General features: G+C 39.2%; 1 protein-coding gene across 2 annotated transcripts in view; it reads left to right on the top strand.

The window, feature by feature from the left end:
* Window positions 1-6,535: 6,535 nt before the first annotated feature.
* dpy19l1l (dpy-19-like 1, like (H. sapiens)) overlaps window positions 6,536-17,435 on the top strand; it is an 80,702-nt gene continuing 69,802 nt past the window's right edge. For both annotated transcript variants that reach the window (XM_087986181.1, XM_087986180.1), the window contains exons 1-6: window positions 6,536-6,937; window positions 9,915-9,939; window positions 13,168-13,255; window positions 14,890-15,031; window positions 15,923-16,039; window positions 16,130-16,223. In XM_087986181.1, the coding sequence (XP_087842307.1) occupies window positions 6,688-6,937; window positions 9,915-9,939; window positions 13,168-13,255; window positions 14,890-15,031; window positions 15,923-16,039; window positions 16,130-16,223 (716 nt within the window). In that variant the 5' untranslated portion in view covers window positions 6,536-6,687. The remainder of the gene's footprint in view (window positions 6,938-9,914; window positions 9,940-13,167; window positions 13,256-14,889; window positions 15,032-15,922; window positions 16,040-16,129; window positions 16,224-17,435) is intronic.

The raw sequence follows: 17,435 nt of genomic DNA, 5'->3' as shown, positions 1-17,435 counted from the left end.
TTAATCCGGGTATAGTAAGTTCAGCCTTTCTTTGCCGTTCTTATCGCCGTTTCAGTAGTTAAGAGTGCCTGGTACAGCCCCTCCCAGTCTGGTTGCAATTTGGTCTCAGTCCATGATTTGACAAGGACCCAATCTCCCAGTCGGATCAAATAGATGGTGAATTCAAGGGGTGGAGTCTGTGCCAACAAACTCTGTTTCCTGAGGAAAGACAAAGAGGAGGATAAGCCCAGTATATACTTTTTTAAGAACAGATCTTTAGTCTCCAGGGATGGCAGTTCCCCTTTCGTTCCCAGATAGGGCAGGCCAAACAATATCTCATAAGAGGACAGCCCCATATCTTTCCTTGGGGCCGTTCACACTCGCAAAAGAGGTATAGGTAAACACTTAGTCCAAGGGAGTCTGCTTTCTACTATTAATTTAGATAACTGCTTCTTGAGTGTCTGGTTCATTCTCTCAACCTTTCCTGATGAAGGTGGGTGCCAAGGGGTGTGGAATTCCCAGTAGATACCTAACCCCCTCATCACTCCCTAGAGTACCCTGGAAGTAAAATGAGTTCCCTGATCCAAACCTATGCATTCCACTATCCTGTATCTGGGGATTATGTGTTCAAGTATTATCTTGGACACCCCACTTGCGGTGGCAGTGGCTAAAGGGTACGCCTTCACCCATCCAGACAGGTGATCAACCATTACCAGCATATACCTCAGTTTTCCCACTCGGGGTAATTCAGTATAATCTACCTGAATGCTCTGAAATTATCTTAGTCCAGGTTCTCTCCCTCCTGGGACTTGTTTCCTTAACACCTTCTTGTTTACTTTTTTGCATGTTATACATCCCTCACATATCTGTTTGGCTATTGTATATATCCCTTTGCATCCATATTTCCTTAAGACTAAATCACACATTGCTTGCACTCCCCAGTGACTTCCCTGATGTAAGATAGCCATAATTTCTCACATCATCATTTTATTCAACATTTCCCTCCCATCGGGTAACATTCAGATTAGATTAGATTAGATTACAGTGTGGAAACTGGCCCTTCGGCCCAACAAGTCCACACCGACCCGCCAAAGCGAAACCCACCCATACCCCTACATTTACCCCTTACCTAACACTACAGGCAATTTAGTATGGCCAATTCACCTGACCCTGCACATCTTTGGATGGTGGGAGGAAACCGGAGCACCCGGCGGAAACCCATGCAGACACGGGGAGAACGTGCAAACTCCACACAGTCAGTCGCCCGGGAATTGAACCCGGGTCTCTGGCGCTGTAAGGCAGCAGTGCTAACCACTGTGCCACCGTGCCGCCCATCCGCTGTCCTTGCAGCCCTTAAATCTTTTAGTTTCTTTTCCTCCTTTGCAGTAAACAACGGAGCACCCTGAAGATCTGGAATTGTAGGTATTAGGGAGTATATCACTGCTCCTTGTGGATTTAGGGCTGTTTCTTTAGCTACCTCATTGGCCAGTTTATTTCCTCTTACTTCCGGTTCATTCCCCTTCTGATGTCCGTTTATATGAACTATCGCTATTTCTCTCGGGAATAACAGGGATTCCAGCACTTGTTTTATTAATTCCTCATGTGCTAGTTCTTTTCCTCTGCTATTTATTGGTCCTCTTCCTTGCCAAATTTTTCTGAAGGTGTGTACTACTCCAAACTATTTGGAGTCTGTGTACACCATTCCTTCCTTGTCTTCTAAGGCTCTGAGAGCTCTTTCTGAGGCATAGAGTTCACAAGTTTGGGCTTACCAGCTGTTAGGCAGTCTTTCAGCCTCGATAACTCTTCTCTCTATCCTGTCTACTACAGCATATCCATTGTGCCTTTTACCCTCAATCATCCAGGAGGACCCGTCGATAAACAACCAAGCTCCCGCATGCAACGGGATGTCCCTTAAGTCCATTCGCAATTTAGTCTGATATTCAATAATATCAAAGCAGTTGTGTTCTGGATTGCCGAGGGCCTTCCCTTCTCCCCGCCACAGAAATGCAGCTAGACTTAAGCAACTGTCTGTGACTAACACAAGGTCATTCTGCTCTATTAAGATTGCCTCATATTTCAAGATCCTAGAGTCTGTGAGCCATCGTCCTGCTTTCTGATTTAATATGGTCCGTACCTGATGTGGGGTGCTGACTATTAAGGCTCCCCCAAAAGTGAGTTTCTGACTCTCCTCTACCAATAAGGCTGTTGCTGCCACTGCCTGCACACATTCTGGCCAGTAATGTAGCTTTCCATTCTTTAATTAACAATGAATTAATACAGTCATGTTTTAAATTAACCATGAATCAATATGACAGGTCACTGAGAATGTGTGAAGGAATCCTGCCAATTAATATTGATTCAGGCTAACACAATTGATTTATTATAAATATTAATTATTAATTATATATTATATAAATAAAATAATCATTATCTATAATTCAGGGTGGAAACGCAACAAGTGACTAAAACATTTTAAAAACTGTAATTGCGCAGTTCTGTTTGTTTACCAGTCACTTGTGACTTCTCATTCTGTTTCTGTAATTGTTTTGCTCGAGCACATTCATTTTTAAGAACCTCAACAGATTTCATAGCACCCTTTGCAGTTAATTCAATCCCCAATTTGGTGGCAGTATCTTGCCATGAGCGCAAAACTGATTCTTCGTGCCTCTCATCACAAAACTGTCACCATAGTCCAATTAATTTGTTCATTCCTGCTCTCATGTTATGTTGCCAGATCAATTGCTGAGCCGATTTAACCAATTGAACAGCTTTAGGGCCATCTAATGGCCATTCTTCATCACCCAATATTTTGTTTATACCTTGATATATATTTTTAAGAAATATTGCAATATTTCTTGCTCCCTATAACTTCAAATACCAGGAGCCTCTTGCTCCCTGTAACTTCACCCTGTAACCTCAAATACCAGGAGCCTCTTGCTCCCTGTAACCTCAAATATCAGGAGCCTCTTTCTCCCTGTAACTTCAAATACCAGGAGCCTCTTTCTCCCTGTAACTTCAAATACCAGGAGCCTCTTGCTCCCTGTAACCTCAAATACCAATTTATCAATTTATGCTTGTCTAACTTTAAAACCTGTTCCTAACTATACATTTTGGAATCTTACTTGTAAATATATATTTTTATATTATAAATTCATTTATTCAGTATAATATTTAAAATGTAAAATGCATACAGTGCCCAACTTTGAAATCCACTATAATTGCCCGGTTTTAGTCCCTTAATTTAAATCCAAAATTAGATTTCTTAAGTAGTCCCGACCAGTCATTGCTCAATTACAATGCTATAGGTCGTGAAATAACCGGAGCTGCCTTAAAAGGATTTGTCTATTCAAGTTAAAAAAAACTTCTAATGCATGAATAATGGCCAAATTCAAGGTCACAAATATTAACCATAGGATTTTTAAAAAAAAATTATTTATTACAATCTAATGTTGAACTGAAACTTCAACTGTCATTGAGGGAGGGGACTTTCTGAATAAAGCTACTGCTGGCACATCATAATCCCCACTGAAACACATCAATCTTAAAATTAAGTGAAAACAAATAAGTCTGAAACACAAAAAAAAGTTATACTGTTGTTTTCCTCTGTATTAATCTGATTTGAAATCGCTTTTATTAAGGAGAAAAGAGATTAGTTAGAAACTGATAGTAAGGCAGTCATGACCTGTAAAAAGAACAGGAGTGAACATTTTATTTCATAAAATCCTTAACCTTAAAGAAATCATGTTAAATTTCCATAATAGAAAGCAGATTCAAAACCGTCCCGAATCTCAAGCTCCAGGGAACAAAGCACATACATTCAATCACGAACAAACAAATGTGCATTCAAACCGAATAACAAAGGGTTAAACTTTCTAATAGCTGTACAGCTCTTTTTTTCTCTCTCTCTCTCTCTCACTCACACACACACCATATCTCACAAACACTTTCTGAGCTTCCCACAACAACCTAGAGGCTTCCCACTCCACCCCTCTATCTTTTGAATCTTTTTCTGGATGTCTGGCCATGATTTAGCTACAAAGTGTACCCTCAGCAGCCCTTCAGCTACTAGCCCTTCCAACACGAAGCATAATCAGATTCCTCCTGACTGAAAGGCTGATTTCTGTTGACATGTAAATTCAAATATTTACAAACCCAGTCTTCGTCCAACCCATACTTTGGCCAGAAGACAGCAGGATGAAGAATGGGTTCCTTATTCCATACAAAGCAACAATATTTAATCAACTTTTTCCTATCTTTTCCCTTGTACAAGTATTATTTTTCCAATTCCACAACATCCTGCCCAATGGACCTTCTGGAGGTATGTTGTCAGGGACCCAGCCTCCATTTCCATTTTTTTCCCGGAGGCTTTTTCTTTACCCTCGGCACAGCCCATATTGAGTTCCTTTGTTAGTCCCTTATTAACTACTAGAACTCAATCCCAGCCACCAGGGCAGTACTTAAAAGTCAATTTTTCTACCTTGGTCTGTGCACAGAGTTGCCTGGCTCAACATCTCCCTGTGCCTACTTAAATTTCCTATTTCACAACCTTTTCGCCTGGTTCAGATAGACTCTCATTGGATCTCGACCAGACAACCAGAAGGGGGAACCCACTGCCGAGGAACACGGGACCACTCTAAAGGGAACGGGATGTGTCTTCCCAGCCATCGAAGGTGCCTACCCCACTGGCGATGATGGAAACCCCGGACAAGTGCCCAAATTGTGAGAAACAAAACTCACATATCAATGAATTTCAGTCCGAGTCAAATTCTGAAGCAGCAAATTTTATTGAAGTGTTCTTGGAAGAAGGGTGTCTAACAAGTAGGCACACCGATCCAAAAATTACTCCATAATATATACAGTTTAATTGAGTCTCTCTTGGTACTTCTCCATTGACTTCATTGGCCTATCATATTACATGTCAAACCTATCACTATTCCTTATTGTATTTTGCCCCTGCTTAGCTGCGCTCTGCCCTTGTTTACTTCTCCCATTACTCTAAGCCTGGTGGCCCTTACTCTTATTTGTTTTATCCCTTATTTGCAGCTAACTTGGCTCGTTCTGGTGCCTACGTGAGGCAATATGCCAAGCTGGCATAACTCAATGTTCCTTCTCTGTTCCTTCTCTCCTTATCTATTTGTCTGTAATGTATTCCATTGTTTGCATACATGTTTTAGCTAACTCAGCTCTTTGCTGAAACAATTATACAGTTGTGTAAGTTAGTTCATTACCTTGCAGAAGCAATTATGTATTCCCTTTGCGAGAAACAGAGCTCACAATATAATAAATTTCAGTCCGAGTCAAATTCTGAAGCAGCGAATTTTATTGAAATGTTCTTGCAAGATGGGTGTCTAATAAGTAGGCACCCTGATCCAAAAATTACTCCACAATTTATACAGTTTAATTGAGTCTTTCTTGGTAATTCCCCGTTTATCTCATTGGCCTAACATATTAAGTGTCAAACCTATTAATATTCCTTATTGTGTTCTGCCCCCGCCTAGCTGCGCTCTGCCCTTGTTTACTTCTCCCCCTACTCCAAGCCAGGTGACCCTTACTCTTATTTACCCTATCCCTTATTTGCAGCTAACTTGGCTCGTTTCAATGCCTACATGAGGGCAATATGCCGAGTTGGCATAACTCAATGTTCTTTGCACCTTATCTATTTGTCTGTAACATCTTCCATTGTTTGCAGGTACATTTCATTCTTGCATGCACATTTTAGCAAATGCAAAAGCAATTACATATTTTCTTCACATAGTTTTCATTCTTGTTAACTCAGCTCTTGGCTGAAACGATTATACACTGGTGTTAGTTCATTTACCTTGCATAAGCTATTATGTTTGCAGAAATTTACATTGCTTTACCTATAATCTCACACCTTCATATAGTTTCATCTTTGTATGCAAATTTTTGATAACTCAGCTCTTGGCTGAAACAATTATACAATGGTGTAGGTTAGTTCATCAACTTGCAGAAGCAATTATGTATGTAGAAGCAACACTGCTTTACCTATATCCCACAGTCTTGAATGGCCTCCTGTTTCCAGGTTTTTATGCTTGGTGTATATTTAAGTCACAAACTTTGGCCTGTGCATTAAGTGTGAATGAAGTATGCTCTCACCCTTCACACTGTCTTGTATTGTGTCCCAACTTCAGAGGCATCTGAAGAAGCTCGATTTAAACTGGGCATTCCAGTATGAGGGGAGTGAGGCTGAACTGAAATTCTGGACTGGACAAAAAAGGCCGGTTGCTGAGGAAGGGAGGCTTTCAACTAGGAGGAGACTAGTTGCTAGGGTCAGCTGGTTGCTAGGGGCAACTGATTGCTAAGTGGAGAACAGTTGTTAGGAGGAGGCTGGTTGCTAAGGGCAACTGGTTGCTAGGAGGATGATAGTTGTTAGGGGGAGCCTGGTTACGAAGAGGAGGGCAGTTGTTAGGAAGCGGCTGGTTGCTAGGAGAAGAGTGGATGGGTTGGGTTGTTTGCGGAGACTGGGAGGTCTGGCTGACTTGGCTATTTCAGAGCTCGGAATCTCTTGGCTGGCTTGTGATGTCCTTGTCATTGATGATGTTGCCGTGGTGACGGTGGATGTTCTCGCCGGCCCAGAGAGCTCGAAGCTCCGGCCTCAGCCGCTAATCAGAGCCTGAGGCTCAGGTTGGGCCTCGGCCCGGCAACAGCAGGAGGCGCACTGAGGGGTGTGAGGCTGGCCGGACCGATATGGCAGTGAAGACCCGAAGCTGGAGCCGGGGCCGTGCCCTGGCCGAGGACAAGGAGCGTTGCCCGCCTTCTGGGAACAGGCCCGCAACCAAAGCTGCCAGCCCACGGCGGGAGCGCCGAAAGGAGTGTGCGGTCCCTAAGAATAAACCGTCCGCTGTGGGACAATCCGGCAAATGGGTAACCGGCATCCGAGGGCCGCTAGGACTCACCGACTCGGCACTGAGCAGTTTGGGGACTACCATAGTCCTGGGTGAGGGGTTGGGGATGCGGGGAGCTGGAAGGGGGGTGGTGGTGGAATGTGAATCGGGAGGAGTTGGGAAATTTTACACGGTGCCTTATGAAAGTTTATTGTGCAAAGAAGGAGCTGATACTGTAAGGGTAATGCACAGCATGAGTTGAAGTTTGAGTGGCTTCCAGAAAGCAGAATTTGCAAAATAAGGCTTTTTTTTTCTGACTGACTGTATGGCGTCTTGCACGGATCTGTGCTGGAGTCTCAACTTTGGCAAATTCATATCAGTTACCTAAATGAGGGGAGTGAAGGCGCAGCTAGATTTGAATATGATTCGTGGATAGGTAGGAAAGCATATTGCGAACGGCACTTACAAATATTGTGTGCCGATTATAGATTAGTTGAGTGAGTTGGCAAAAAACCTGTCAGATGTATAATGTGGGGAAAGGATGAAAATTGTTCATTTTAGCAAAGATAATAAAAACCAAGTATTACATGCAGAGAACGGCTGCAGAATTCCATGGGGGGGGGGGGGGGGGGGGGGGGTGTTTAATGGCATGAGTTACAAAAACTTGTACATTTTTATGTAGGCGCGGAAAGTCATTAGGAAGTATAATCCGATGTCCTTTTAAAATGAGGACGAACATTTAAAACTGATATTATGCTTCAGTTATAGTGTTCTTTGTAAGATCATGTCTCGAGTATGAGAGAGTTTGGTCTCTTGATTTAAGAAAGCTGTTGAAAAGAAGTTTCCTAGATTGTTAATGTAGAAACTAGAAGCAGGAGTTCAACCTGGTCATAGCTGATCTCTATCTCAGTGTCATGGGACACTATCTCTATGCCTTTGCTTTTGAAATCCAAAACAATATCTCTCTCTCTCTCTCTCTCTCTTGTATATGTTGTATAATTTGGCTTCCACAGCCTTTTGTGGTAGGGAATTTCCCAGGTTCACTGTCTTTTTTGAGTGTAAAAAAAAATTTCTCATCTCCTTAAATGATCTACTCCATACCCTGATATTGTATCCCTCAGTTCCAGACTCCCAAAACAAGGGAAAACATTCTCCCTGTTTTCTAGACTGTCCAGCCCATTAGAATTTTATATATTTTAATCAGATCCTCGCTCATTCTTTTAAATGCCAGTGAATGTTGGCCCAGTCAAACTAACCTCTTCTCATGGTACAGTCCTGCAATTCCATCTAATGAACTTCTGTTGCACTCTGTATGGCAAATATATCCTTTTCTTAGGGGGTGCAAATGCATACAGTACTCTAGATGTGCTCTCAACAAGACCCTGTGCAACTGCAGTAAAACATCCCAACATTTGAACTCAAATCCTCCTGCAATGTAGGCCAATGTATGATTTGTCCTTTCGAACTGCTTAGCTCTCTGACCCACCTGCTACTGCCCAGCATCTTATGGTGCTGACTTTGTTAATTCTGTTAATGCTTTTCAAATGTTCTGTTCTCACATTTTTTATAATAGACTGTAGCATTTTTCCCATTACTGATGATAGGCTAACTAGTCTGTAGTTCTCTGTATTGTCTCTTGCCCTCTCTCTCCTTTTGATAGATTACATTTGTTCTTTTCAAAATCTGCGTGTACCTCCTGCAGGCGAGTCCAGAACTTGGACCACTATTTTACAATTAAGCATTCCCATTTAGGGCAGAGATGAGTTTTTCTGAGTGCCACAGAAGGTGGCACAAGTGTAGGAATTGGATATTTTTAAGGCAGAGGAATCTGTGGTTGTTTGGGGGGGGATGAATATTTGGAATTTTAAAAAAAATAGGGACTGGAGAGCAGCACTGAATATGAAGAGAGTTGGGGAAATAGCTGTTAATTGAGGGAAATGAGACAGCAACGGGGCAAGGAACCGGTTGGGATAATAGTTGGCACCATTATCTTGTTAGTAATAAGGAAGGGGGACGGAATTTTAAGTGTGGAAGTGAAAATGCATGGGAGGGATTAAGAGAGAACAAATGGTGGAGAAATTAGAATCCACCATGCAACTGGGAGAGAGGAGAAAAGAAGTGAATAGATAGTCATAGAGCTATATAGCATGGAAACAGACTCTTCGGACCAACTCTTCTATGCCGACCAGATATTTCAACCCAATCTATTCCCACCCTAGCACCCAGTCCGTATCCCTGCAAACCCTTCCCGTTCATGTACCCATCCATTTAAATATTGCAATTGTATTAGCCTCCACCACTTCCCCAGGCAGCTCATTCCATACACACACTATCCTCTGTGTGAAAAAGTTGCCCCTTAGGTTTTTTTTTTATATCTTTTCCCTCTCACCCTAAACCTATGCCCTCTAGTTCTGGACTCTTTCTCCCCACCTGCCGCCAAGGAAAACAGCCCCAGTCCGTTCTACCTCTCCCTATAGCTCGAATCTTCCAACCCTGGCAACATCCTTTAAATCTTTTCTGAACCCTTTCAAGTTCAACAACATCCTTCCTCAATGATGGAGGATCTCCTGAGATTTGAGTGTGGCAGTGGCTTCTGGAGCCATTGATCAATGTATCTGCGCACCAATCAGCGTGCATGGAGTCTGAGTGGCCACATGGCTTAAAGGGAATGTCAAGTCTTACTACTCCTTAATTTATTGGCAGAATAGTCAATAATCGGGCATAGGTTTAAAAGTTATTGGTGAAATGTTTGCGAGAATGTGATCTATTTTCACTGGAGGGGTGGTGGGATTCTGGATTTCACTGCTTTAAAGGTTGATGAGACAAAACCAGCAATACAATTTTTAAAAAATGACTTGGATGTACACTTGTATACAGGTTGGAACATGGATTAGACTGGATAATATTGTTGGTTGACATGATGGACTAAACAACTTCCTTCTGAGTTCTAAATCTCCTGTGCTACTAACTGCAACCCACACAGCTTTTAAATATTATGTCGAATGTTTGAGAAGACAGGCGTCTGCAAATTTTAGGAATAGTTTAAGTCCTTTCACTTTTAACCTACTTCTGGTCTTTTCTCTTTTACAGCTATCATAGCAGGAATTTTACATTGGTAAGTGTTAATTGATTCTTTTGCAGACATCTGCTTTGGAGTTTTAGGTAGTCTAACCTGGAGAATAGTTGCTAATGTCTTGCATTGGATGAGTTTTGGCTTAATAAAACAGTTGACTTGCTCTTTGAATAATTTTAATGTGACAAAGCAATTTGTTAGGACCCTTGTGCATAAGTTATGTTACTTAACCTAAGGAATAGGATCAGGTGGAGACTAATTTCCATGGTGTTATTCAAGTATTCACTTCTGTAAGCTTAGCAAGTTTCAAGAAATAGCACAAACTATTTACAGATTAGGTAGTTTGCGTTTTTTTTATATAGGTAAAAGCAGTATTTATGAAATAGTTGGCATTTAGCTGAAGATTTTTTTTAAAAGCCAAGTGAGAAGAATACAGAGTATAGTAAAGGAATAGCTTTATTACTGGGTTATCAGAACTGGCAGTATCAGCTGATGGTGTATTTTACAGTGTTTGAATGCCAGTTTAACAATTCATTTGCTTTTCCAGGAGTTTTGGGGAGACAGGGTTTGGATATGTGAAGTTATTCAAAATAGATACTATTTTCCCACAGCAATTACTACTTAAATTTGTTACAACACACGGTTAAACATAGTAGTGCTGACATTTGTTCTGTTTCTCAATAGGTGGTTGTGTAACGTTTTATGAGGCAATGTCCATTTTAAATAAAAATCTCATTTTTTAAATTTTAGTGAGATGCTGTCAAATTAAGCACAAGTTAAATTTTGTCCCAATTATATGTTTAAATTAAGTTTGGGAATTTGTTTTGAATGAAGTCTGGAGTGGGAAAATAAGAAGACTTAAGAGAATTGGGAGAAATTTAAACTGCTGCAGCATAAAAAGAGAATGGCGCACCGAGAGACCTGGAAAGGAGCCCAATGCATGGAAAAACACCAGAACAAGACGGATAGGCAGGGAGGAAGTCTAAATTCTCAGGAACCCAAATGCATAATGAACAGAGAAGATAATTAATGTACTAAAATATCTTTATTAAATACTTAGAAACAATAGAAGTGAGATGTGGTAGTTTTTGTGAGAGGACTAGTAGTCAGTGTGGATGTTTCAAAATGTACTTCCTTTGTTCAACATAAACCAAGACATTTGATGGAGACATACAGTAATAATTTATTAATGAGGCAACAATTATTGTTTTTAGTCAAAGGGTTATTTTAGTTAATGTTTAAAGCTTTGACCATGTAGTCAGTAATAAGCAAAATTATCAAAACATGTGGGAACCACAGATGTAGAGAAATTAATAACAAATTAGACATACAGATTGTCAAAACTAGTTGCATAGAAGTCACACTAAGGCTTTGAGCAAGATAGAAAATGCCCATGAAGGACTGTGTGAAACAAAGATAATGTCAGACACTTGGATACTGAAGTGTTGGAATTGTTAGTATGTACACTGTAAGCAATATAATACCTGAAGGTCTTCTCTTAAAGCTTAATTCCTAATAAAATTAGGAAGTGTTCATGCAAGCATGGTTGATCAAGAGATCAGTGTCAATTTGTTAAAGGCATTTCATGCTTGACAAATGTGAAACAAAAATAAATATACATGAAAGAGGCTATGGAAATGATTTCAAACTGACCCAGAATGTTTTTGAAATGTAGTCACTATTGCAATAAGTCTGTGGACAGTAAGTACCTGCAGTGAGATAAATGTAGATAATCTGTTCTCATGATAATCTTCAAGGTTTAACTAGATTGGAGAACAAAAGTAAAGCGCACATGATGTGAGAAACCAATTTAGGGCAAAGTTCGGGAATGGTTTATATTCACATTGTTACCAACCTGTTGATCAACTTAGTTACTGGAAAATGGGCTAGATGTTGTCAGGGAAGATGCTCCATTATGTCCTTTTAAAATAATGATATCAAGTGGCTAAAGAGTATTATCCATCTGAATTGCTTAAATTAATAGACCATAGTTTTCAGCCATATAACAAACAAAACCAGTTCTTCCACCTCATGTACATATCAAGCCTGGGGACATAATGTGCTTGCTTTCAGTTACTTACTTTTCTTCAGTTCTCTATAGTTATCTTCCAGCATATGAGGTTGGAGCTTTGAATATATTGTTTGAAAACATTTACCAGTTAGATTTTTAAAACATTTTTAGATGGCTTGACAGAATAGATACTGAAAGACCCTTCACTGGAGGGTCTGGTTATTAGATATCATAACCTCAAGGGGGGGCACTGTCTAGCACTAAGATGAAGAGAAATTTCTTCACTGAGCATTATGAATTTTTAGAATTCTCTATCCCATATAGCTGTGAGTGCTTAGTCACTGAGTACATTCAGGTCTGAAATTGATTAGGTAATTATAGTCTCAGGAATCAAAATATGAGGATAGACAGGAAAGTGGCAAGAAGGTAGAAGTTTCAGCTATGATATTATTGAATGGCACTTCAGGCTCGTGGATATGTATGGTCTCTACCTGCTCATATTTCTAAGGTTGTTAGTTACAGGACAAGTGATCGTGAAGATCTGCGTCCCCTTAAGAGGGGCCTCTTGGTTCAAGATTGGTCAAAGGAATCGACAAATGCGATCTATTCAAAAAGCAAGGTTCATTAGTTTATTCTGTCCAGCATAACAAAGATTGAAGCTTCCGTATTCCGGGGTGAAGTTGTGCAATTACACTTGAAAATTACACATTATTTATATGTTTTTTTAAGAAATAGTACAGCCTTAATTACAAGAAAGACCAATCACATATAATAAGGTGACATGATTTACAGCAAGTTATTCCAATGACCTTTCCTGGAAAAGGTTCTTAATTATAAGAACGGTCCAAACAACCATAATAAGGTGATATGATTGAAGACAGGCTAATCCAATGGTATTCTATGCTAAAAGATATCTTATTTATGTAAATTGTCATGCCATGTACTGGTTCAAGGTCGTTCAAATGGTCAATTAATGTGTTAGTATTCATCTTTTGAAAACTCTATTGTCTTCTTATCTTTGAACTGCAACTTAATTCTGCAAATCAGCAGTATGGTTCACAGGCCATTTTATAGTATTCTTTTAAATTGAGAAACCATTTTGTTATAATAAAAATCTACATATTTTGTTGCCTAAATTCAAATTTTAGATCCTCATTCGAATTAACATGTCTGCTAAATCAACAGCAATTTTATTGAATATTTTTTAAACATTGCTTCCAGAGTTGAGAACATTCTAATTTTGCTCTAATTTACCTTAGGTACCATATATCTAGTCTTTTTGAAAATAATCGACATTTCTCTCACCTTTCAACGCTAGAAAGGGAAATGGCTTTTCGCACTGAGATGGTAAGCATTTGATCTGCATTATTGATGAAGCTCTGGAACTGCAGTATAAGTAGGCTACCATTCTTCACCTAGCCAGATGAGTCAGCTAAATAGCAGCCAGGGTATGAGGTAACTGATATTTGGTGCTCTGAAATTTTGGAATTGCCATTGACTGACCCTATTTCTAACCCTATTAGTCTCTGCTGTTCTGCTAAAATATACTGTACTGGGTTTCTGTGAAGGGAACCACTTTGTTAGCTCCAAGTCTCCTGTATTTTGCACCCACCACATTACAGAAGCAGGAGAATTGTGCTTGTGAAATATGAAAGGTTGCAAAGAATAATTTTGCATCCTTAAGGTTGCATTTTGAAGTTGCATTTGAAGATTGATGTGCCACCATATTATAATTAAAATGGGAAAATTGAAGGTGATTCCCCTTTATGATTTTGAGCTTCTGTTTGAATTGAGTGTTATGGGTATAGATCTTTGTGCTTCCAATGTATTGCTGTTTTGTCACTGTTATCTACGCTAACACTTGCTGTGTTCCCCACTACCCATGTATTTGTAGTTCCTGAAAATGGAAGCAGTTTACTTCATTGTTGTTCACTTAGTTGAAATAAGTTATTGTGACAAAGGTCATTAATGAAACTAAGCAACCAGGAGCTTGCTATTGGTATTTCTAATCATCGACTGGCTATAAATGTTGAAATTGGCTTCTCGTCTCATCAGATGCCATGGAAGAATATGTTCAAGGATGTTAATTGGGGAACATTTAACACATAGCAACCTGGAAATATTTAGGAGCATTCAGCTTTTACTAATCTCTGTGGGCAAAGGAAGAAGAACCAAGAACAGTGAAGCCCATTGTGGATGCTGTGTGATGTACAACTCTCCCAGATTGTCATGTGCAAACCTTTGCTACAGTTGGACAGAAGTGATAGCACAGATGTGATTGCAGTTTGTAAGAATGTATATCTATCTATCCTTTTGAACAGAGGCTATCCATCATCTGTTGATGTAATAATGAATTCTGTTCATGTTGAGAAAGAAAACCATATGAAATTCAGCAAGGCTGTTAGACAAAACCATCCAAAATCATGACCACTATCATCCAGAAAGATAAGAGCAGCAGAAACCTGGTAACAACAACAATACCTGTATGTTGCCCTCAAAACCAATCACTATCCTGACTTGGAAATACATCATTTATTCCTTCAGTGTTGTTGTGTCAAAAAATCCTGGGATTCCCAGCACACTGGCTTTCTGGGTCTACCTACAGCACATGACTTCAGTGGTTCAAGAAGGCAGCTCACTAACACCTTCTCAGGGGTAATTAGAGATGGGCAGTAAATGCTGGCCAAACTAGCCATGCTTACATCACATGAATGAACTTTTTAATAGGTAGAATTTTGTTGACCCTTATCTTCCAAAACAATGGAAATGTTAGAAGCTACAGTGCAGAAAGGAAGGGCGATTAAATGGAGTCGTCAGGAAATTATTACCAAATTGAAAATTTGTAGCATTGCAGGAAATATTTATCCATAGAATTCTGATGGATTGCTTTGGAAAAGAATGTAATCTTTTGGCATTTTGTTTGTTTAGGGAACAGTCTGCACTTATCATGTAATGCTTGCAAATATATTTTCTCGTTTTAGGGCTTGTATTATTCTTTCTTTAAGACCATCATTGAAGCGCCTTCCTATTGTGAAGGTTTAAGTAACATAATGAATGATGGATTGACTGAATATCCTTTGGTTATCAACACCTTGAAGCGATTCAATCTTTATCCAGAGGTAGGTTATCTGTTGATACCTAATTTCAAACCAAAACAAATATTACATCAGTCACTTCAGCAGGACAAGTGTTTAATTAGGCAAAGTGAAAGTGAAGAAGTAGTTCAGGTGTTTTTTTATTGTCTCCCTGTGCTGTATTCTTTCTCTGCTCTTCTCAGCCTAACAAACTTCACAAACTAACTGATTCAGAACTCTACTGCACATCATGTTTTGTGATAAATCTTGTGCACCCTTCACCCTTGTCATATCTCCAAAGACTGTAGTATCAAGCTGGTTTCTTTGCTCAGATCCTAATGATGCAAACCCACCATCTTCTGACTCAGCTGGAATTGATGGTTTAATTGTGATTGACAAATTCAGGAGGCTTCAGGAGAAAAGGTGATAGTGTAATAGTTACACTTAAACTAAGTGTAAAGTTCACTCTAGTGGTTTACAGAAGACCTTCAGATATTATATAGCTTACAGTGTACATATTAACAATTCCAACACTTCAGTATCCATGTGTCTGACATTATCTTTGTTTCACACAGTCCTTCTATGCAGCTAGTTTTGACAATCTGTATGTCTAATTTGTTATTAATTTCTCTATATCTGTGGTTCCCACATGCTTTGATTTTGTTTATTACTGACTACATGGTCAAAGCTTTAAACATTAACTAAAGTAACCCTTTGACTAAAAACAATAATTATTGCCTCATTAATAAATTATTATTGTATGTCTCCATCGAATGTCAATTTTAATTTATACCTGCATAATAACATTATTATCAGTGTTTTATTATTTAGAAGTCTAGTGTCTTCAGTGCTATTGCTGGTAACAACAATGTGGCATGATATTTAGTTTAAAATTGACACACATGATGGGGAAAACCTGACTTCTTCTCTGGGTAGGTAGTACTCGGCAGCTGGTATCGTATTTACATCACTGTTGCAGACTTCCTTGGCATTTCAACCAAAACATGTTGGCGTGTGGACCGAGGAAAGGGCTTCAGCCCTGTGGAGAGTTGTGAAGGCAAGTTCTGAATGTCTGACACTATCTTTATTCCTTGTTTTTAAATGTTTGTTTAGGTAGTGATCTAAAGCATTTTTTTTTATTTAATAGGAATGGGAGACCCTGCCTACTTTTATGTAACATTTGTTTTTATTTTAAATGGGCTCATGATGTCTCTGTTTTTCCTCTACGGAACATACTTGAGGTAAGAAGATAATGCAGTACTGTTTATAAAGTGAGCATACTGCAAGATAGTTTGCAGGTGGGATTTAAATGTTTTCAGTTGCACTGCAAGGTTGGAGTGACTTAAGTCATTTGTAAATGAACCAATATCTAGGGGCCTTATTGGCCCAATCGGCCAATGACTGAATTCAAGATAGCCAATAACAGCCTTTGAAAGCTTTCTAAAAATTCTTGTTAATAAATATCTGTAGACATTAAATGTACAGAAAATGTATCATTGCTGTTTGTAAATTGTATTCTGGCAATTGCAATAGTTTAAATCTTGTAAAATTGCATATCTCTTTGCAGCATATGTTACTACAGTGAGTTTTGCATTTGATCACTGCAGATTTGAGGCAATTGGTACATAACTAGCTTTGTTACCAACTGTGAAATTTGATAAAATCATGACTTTTATTCCAGTCCTCTTCTTTGTTAAATTCTGTTGTTACTCCAAGGTTATTCCAAGCATAAAACAGCCCATGATTTTCATTTGTTTTTCCTGTGATCCCATCTCTTTCACCTACTGCTTTTGCCTCCACACCAGCCGTAATGGACCTCTTCCTCAAAGATTTCATCTCCCTTACATTTTACCTCCCACTTTCCCAATCTCCTGTTGGTGACCACATTCTCATCACAACTCCTCTTTAATTTTGCGTCTTCCTTCCACTGTCTGCTGTGAAACAAAACAAAACAAAGCACATGTGCAGATTTATAATGCATCTAACATGGCAGATGCATTTTGCCCTCCTAATGTTTTCAATAGAAAAACGTTTTTAATGATTTAGAATTTAAAACTTTGAAAACTCCAAAAACCTAAAGGGAACAATGAAGCTGTTTCATTTTTGACAAACTTCTATCTTTGTTTTACACACTGATGTTAAAAAAAAGTCAGTGTAGGAGATTTTAAATTATTAATTGTGCCTAATAATCATAGGGCAGGAAAGGAGGCCTGTGTCAATTCTTTTGGGAGTGGAAACAGTTCTTTTTTTCCCCCAGCTTCCTCACTTTTTTTTTCCTCTCTTCCCCCTCCCCAAAAAAAACAAAATTATCCTAAAAGATTCTCTCTTTTTGAATATTTATTCAGTTTCCTTTTGACTGTTATTTATTTTCACCATCCTTTCAGGCATATTCTAGATTATCATTTTTTTTTAAAATCACCATTTTATTGTTAAAACACAATGAAGTTCAGTGG

The sequence above is a fragment of the Chiloscyllium plagiosum genome, unplaced genomic scaffold, assembly GCF_037043375.1.
Source record: "Chiloscyllium plagiosum isolate Xiang-an unplaced genomic scaffold, Cpla_swu_hap1 HiC_scaffold_4, whole genome shotgun sequence".
NCBI lineage: Eukaryota > Metazoa > Chordata > Chondrichthyes > Orectolobiformes > Hemiscylliidae > Chiloscyllium > Chiloscyllium plagiosum.
The sequence above is the reverse complement of the archived record's forward strand: the minus strand, read 5'-3'. Positions and strand labels throughout refer to the sequence as shown.